Source organism: Bison bison, unplaced genomic scaffold (genome assembly GCF_000754665.1).
Source record: "Bison bison bison isolate TAMUID 2011002044 unplaced genomic scaffold, Bison_UMD1.0 scf7180017864309, whole genome shotgun sequence".
Taxonomy (NCBI): domain Eukaryota; kingdom Metazoa; phylum Chordata; class Mammalia; order Artiodactyla; family Bovidae; genus Bison; species Bison bison.
In genome coordinates this window covers 298468-304921 of record NW_011494881.1, presented here as the reverse complement: position 1 = coordinate 304921, position 6454 = coordinate 298468, and the positions used below count along the sequence as shown (strand labels likewise).

General features: G+C 37.5%; 1 protein-coding gene across 1 annotated transcript in view; it reads left to right on the top strand.

Annotated features, from left to right (window-relative positions):
* The window catches only part of CTNNA3 (catenin (cadherin-associated protein), alpha 3), a 1923005-nt gene that overhangs the window by 1856269 nt on the left and 60282 nt on the right, over window positions 1–6454 (top strand). Inside the window, exon 17 of the mRNA XM_010852148.1 lies at window positions 3642–3776. Coding sequence (XP_010850450.1) covers window positions 3642–3776 — 135 coding nt within the window. The remainder of the gene's footprint in view (window positions 1–3641; window positions 3777–6454) is intronic.

Genomic DNA, 6454 nt, shown 5'->3' with positions numbered 1-6454 from the left:
AGCCTCTTGATGAAAGTGAAAGAGGAGAGTGAAAAAGTTGGCTTAAAGCTCAACATCCCGGAAATGAAGGTCATGGCATCTGATCCCACCATTTCATGGGAAATAGATGGGTAAACAGTGGAAACTGTGTCAGACTTTATTTTTCTGGGCTCCCAAATCACTACAGATGGTGACTGCAGCCATGAAATTAAAAGACGCTTACTCCTTGGAAGGAAAGTTATGACCAGCCTAGATAGGATATTCAAAAGCAGAGACATTACTTTGCCAACAAAGATTCGTCTAGTCAAGGCTATGGTTTTTCCTGTGGTCATGTATAGATGTGAGATTTGAACTGTGAAGAAGCCTGAGCGCTGAAGAATTGATGCTTTTGAACTGTGGTGTTGGAGAAGACTCTTGAGAGTCCCTTGGACTGCAAGGAGATCCAACCAGTCCATTCTGAAGGAGATCAGTCCTGGGATTTCTTTGGAAGGAATGATGCTAAAGCTGAAACTCCAGTACTTTGGCCACCTCATGTGAAGAGATGACTCATTGGAAAAGACTCTGATGCTGGGAGGGATTGGGGGCAGGAGGAGAAGGGGATGACAGAGGATGAGATGGCTGGATGGCATCACTGACTCGGTGGACATTAGTCTGAGTGAATGCTGGGAGTTGGTGATGGACAGGGAGTCCTGGCGTGCTGTGATTCATGGGGTCGCAAAGAGTCGGACATGACTGAGCAACTGATCTGATCTGATCTGATGCAATATTGCTCTTTACAGCATCGGACTTTACTTCCATCACTGGTCATATCCACAGCTGGGTGTTGTTTTTGCTTTGACTCCATCTCTTAATTATTTCTGTAACTATTTCTCCACTCTTTTCCAGTAGCATATTTTCACCTGGGAAATTCATCTTTCAGTGTCCTATCTTTTTGCCTTTTCATACTGTTCATGGGATTCTCAAGGCAAGAATACTGAAATGGTTTGCCATTCCCTTCTCCAGTGGACCATATTTTGTCAGAATTCTCCACCATGACCTGTCTGTCTTGGGTGGCCCTACATGGCATGGCTCATAGTTTCACTGAGTTAGGCAAGGTGTGGTCTATGTGATCAGATTGGTTGGTTTTCTGTAATTGTTCTTTTCAGTTTGTCTGGTCTCTGATGGAGAAGGATAGGAGGCTTATGGAGGCTTCCTGATGGGAGAGTCTGACTAAGGGTGAAGTGGGTCTTATTCTGACGGGCAGGGCCATGCTCAGTAAATCTTTAATCCAATTTTCTGTTGAAGGGCAGGGCTGTGTTCCCTCCCTGTTATTTGACCTGAGGCCAGACTACAGTGGGGATAATGAAGAGAATGGTGACCCCTTTCAAAAGGTCCCATGCATGCACTGCTACACCTATGGTGTATGTGGCCCTACATCCAACCACTGCTGACCCCACCTCTGCCGGAGACTCCTGGACACTCAGGGGCAAGTCTGGGTCAGACTCTTGTGGGGTCACTGCTCTTTTCTCCTGGGTCCTGGTGAGCACAAAATTCTGTTTGTTTACTTGCTCCTTTTTTGAGTGTGAAGTTGCTTCAGTCTTGCTCCTGACTCTTTGCCCCCCTATGGACTGTAGCCTGCCAGGCTCCTCTGTCAATGGGATTCTCCAGGCAAGGATACTGGAGTGGGTAGCCATTTCCTTCTCCAGAGGATCTTCCTGATACAGGGATTGAACCCCTGTCTCTTGTGGTTCCTGCATCGCAGGCAGATTCTTTACTGCCGAGCCACCCGGGAAGCCCTTAGATCTTGAGAAACACCCTTAATTCAAGTTTTCTCTATCATCTTATCTGATTGTGTCTCTGACTGGGTACCATGTACACATAAATTCACTCATCTGTCCATTCCTTTCTAAATATTGATAGTATTTCTACAGTAGAATTTATAACTTTGCTATCTTTGTTGAATAACTTTTACTTAAAGGGCATATGTTCTCATCTTGTCAACATATTTTGGAGCTATGTAGACTAGTCTATTTAGCAAATATAAAAGAGAATAAAATTCTCAGAAATGTTTCATTAAGACTCTAGCTTATCAATTACTATGGAAAAGCAGAAATGCTGTCCTGTCTTTCATTTGACTTTTCAGTTTTTATTTTTGGTTATTAGATTTAAAACTATTTCAGTAATAACATTTTATTGTTATAGAAGTAATATGTTTTAAGGGCTTCCCTGGTGGCTCGATCAGTAAAGAATCTGCCTGCAGTGCGGGAGACTTGAGTTCGATCCCTAGGTTGGGAAAATCCCCTGGAGAAAGGAATAGCAACGCACTCCAGTATTCTTTCCTGGAGAATTCCATGGACAGAGGAGGCTACAGTCTATGGGGTCGCAAAGAGTTTCACATGACTGAGTGACTAGCATCAATATATTTTAAGACTATAATATTAAGATATGTAAAATATGAAAAAAGTGAAAAATACTGGTATCATTTTTATTTACCATTTTCACATTCACATATTTATTTTACACTTTGTTTTAAACACAAATATAAAAACAGTTTTTAAACAGTTTGATTAACACATCATGTGAAATTTTAAATACTGAACTTTTTCACTTTCCAAAAATATTTTCCTTTGAAAATATTATTTTTGAGACTATATAATATCACACTATATAGCTATGTATCCTAATTTAATCTTTTCACTATTATAGGGCATTTAGTTCCAAATTTTGCTATTGTAAGTAATGCTGTAGTGAATATCTTTGCATATAAATTACTGTTCGTATTTCCATATCCTTATGAATATGTATTATATTTAAAGTGAAATTAAGTTATTGGGGATTTTAAAAAATCTGTTCTAATTGTATAGGAGAAAGAACACAAAGATTAAATACTGACCACAGATATTTATCGTGTTGTGATTAAGCTCTGCTCCAGGAAATTCCTTACAGAAGATAAAATAATGTAGGAGACTGTTTTGGGTAAAGTAATACATCTCTAAAACATGTATGCTGCCTGATCCTTGTCTCCAAGTAGATCCATAGCTGTTAGCTACTACAGAAATTATTTCTTTGGTCTAAGACCATTAGAACATTAAATTCTGAAAGTAACAGGACATAATATATGTCCTGTTACAGATGTGTTTTAATGCCCATATAAATATTAATTACACAGGACAGACAATGCAGAGCTATGAGTCCCAAGGAGTATTCTGATAGCAACTTTAGAAGAAAGGAATCATTGCATTTTAAATACTTCTTTAGATTTACCTAAAAATGAACTGTAAAAGCTTCTAACATTACGATAAATTAAAGGCAGTTATTTTTATGTACCATTTCATGTCTATTTCTTCTATCTATGCTGAAGTAGAGGAGGGCATGGCAACCCAGTCTAGCATTCTTGCTTGGAGAATTCTATGGACAGAGGAGCCTGCAGGCTACAGTCCATGGGGTCACAAAGAGTCGGACACGAGTGAAGTGACTTAGAATGCTGAAGTAATTAAGGTTTGAACATGAATAAACTCTGCTAATGGGGAAAGCATATCAAAATCTACATGGGTTTGGTCTAAGTAATGGGACTCAATGAAAATAAAGTTGGGGCCTTAAAGGTACTTGTAGTCTCAGTGTTTACTCGCTTTGCATTAATTCTTTGTTTTGATATTTTCACTTAATCTCTCATACATATTTAGTGCCCGGATCCATCATGCAAACAGGACTTGTTGGCCTACCTGGAACAGATTAAGTTCTACTCTCACCAGCTGAAGATCTGCAGTCAAGTTAAAGCTGAGATTCAGAACCTGGGGGGAGAGCTTATCATGTCAGCGGTGAGTGCTGCGCCACACTTACACATCACATGTGGAAGATGCTTGAAACAGCAGCTACAACCCACCTTACCCCACCAATTCTTATAGGGTCATGTAGGTTAGAAGAAATTCAATGAGTATATATAAAACTTCATGAAACTGGAATAGCAAGAAATCATGTCAGATTTCTTAAAGAAATGTTAAGTCAGTACAGCTTCTCTTTATTTACTTCAAAGATTTTAGAATGAATCAGGTTCTGGAAGCCACTTGAGTAAGGATTGAATGTTAATTTAGAGCATGGTATCTAGATTTCAGAAAGTATACAGATGCAACTCTGAATTGAATCCTTTAATTTTTATAAAAAAATAAGTGCCTGTGGAATTGCAGACCCATGAAATAATTGCTTTCTCACTGTTAAGTAATATTCATTTCCCATCATTCATTTTTTTTCTATTTTATTTTATTTTTAATTTTATTTTATTTTTAAACTTTACATAATTGTATTAGTTTTGCCAAATATCAAAATGAATCTTCCACAGGTATACATGTGTTCCCCATCCTGAACCCTCCTCCCTCCTCCTCCCCATACCATCCCTCTGGGTCATCCCAGTGCACTAGCCCCAAGCATCCAGTATCGTGCATCGAACCTGGACTGGCAGCTTTTTTATATCATAGAAATTCAGGTCTTGAAACTGTTATCTCCATATGTAATTGTGACACCGGAGTATGGTAGAACATAAATAGATTCAGAGAAACTTTCATAGATTACTTGGTGAACCTGAGTTTCAAACTGCTCTAAAATGACCATGGTCGAAATAATGTCTACCTTTTCTACTCATCTTTTAATAAGGGTAAATCATTTTTTTTGAGTGAGGATGGTAATAAAATAACATTTGATATCTATATTCAATTCAGTTATCAGTGACTTTGAGAAGGACATGGACCAAGATTATAAATTTAAGTTAAAGCAAAACATCATAAACCTTCTAGGAAATTAAATTCATGAGGACAGATTTTTAAAAATTATAACAGCATAAATATAAATATGTACATCTAGGAGCTCTCTAGCCTGACTTTGGACTTTCCCCCAATGAGCTAACATTTTGTTTTTAAATGTTTATTTATTTGGCTGCACCGGGTCCTAGTTGCAGCAGGTGGGATTTTTAGGTGTGGCATACAGACTCTTAGCTGCGGCACGTGGGGTCTAGTTCCTTGACCAGGTATCAAACCCAATAGGAGTGTGGAGTCTTAGCCATTGGACCACCAGGTAAGTTCCTAAACTAACAACAACAACAAAAAAGAACATAGCTGCAAAAACAAAAGCAAAGGTAATTCTCTGGTGGTCCAGCAGTGAGGACTTTGTGCTTTCAGTGCCCAAGGCCCAGGGTCAATACCTGATCAAGGAACTAAAATGGTGCAAGTACAATGCCCCACTTGAAACAAAGTTCATTAGGTTTATATTAGTGAATACCAGAACTGCAGTTTACCTTCAAATGTCTATGCAGCCTCTGTTCATGTGGACATGCTTAAATCTTTGATAAACTGAAGACCAAAAATCACAAGTGAATATATTTGGAAATTATGTCTAAGGAATTATTAGAGATAAAAATTTAATTTCCTTGATATTCAAATTTTGCAAGAACAGTAACACCAACCAACATAGCCTGTGTTATATTGGTACTTTGTCACTCTTCAAAGGAAAATGCATTTTAAGTAGTCACTGTCTGCAGGCTTAGTTGCTTCAGTCATATCTGACTCTTTGCGACCCCATGGACTATAGTCCCCCAGGTTCCTCTGTCCATGGGATTCTCCAGTTAAGAATACTTGAGTGGGTTGTTGCCATTTCTCACTGTCTGTCAACACAGAAATGTGTGTTTATGAATACATGCATGACTATATATATGTATGTATACAAACAGTGTGTGTATACGTATACACATAAAAATGTATTTTTATTTTGGATTACTAGGCACTCAGTCTTCATTTTCTCACTTAATATTATAGTACTTAAAATGTGTAAAAAGTATATTTTAGACCCAAGCCTGTCTTCTGTTTACTTTTCTCAATTTCATACACTCACCATTATTCACAAGGTCTAAATACATATGAAATTTATTTTCCAATTATATATGTATTTCTTCATGTTGTCTAAAGCTAAGATTTCAAAAATGCTGACAGAAGTTCAGCTTATACATTATGTTAAAATGTATTACCATTAATTGTTCCTCCAAATATAATTTCCTCCAGATGTACAAATTGAGTTGGTATCCTTCCTGTTTGGTGATTCAAATTCATGAACTTTGTATATTTTACAGATAGATTAAGCATGAGTCATTTAGAATCATGATTTGAAACTTAAAAGCTGAGTCATTATATAAAATGAGGAATAGCATTGCAAATGCAATTCTATTTTGTCTTCATTGCACCCAAAATTTTCCGTTAGAAAAAGTAAATCTGAAGAAAGGGAGCATGTCATGCACCTTTTTACATGTTTTACTGCCATCTGCTTGCAGGTCGATTCTGGAAAGCTTTTAAAATTCCTTTAATTTGTGTATGCCAAAGCCCATTTGCTTTATTTTCTCAGTGACCCTGAGTTCTCATCTTGTCTTCTTTCTTCTTTAAATTGAGCAGTCCTAATCTAAGTCATTGTTTTTCTTTGAGGTCTTTTTTTTTTTTTTTTTTTTTTGGGTTTTTTTAAA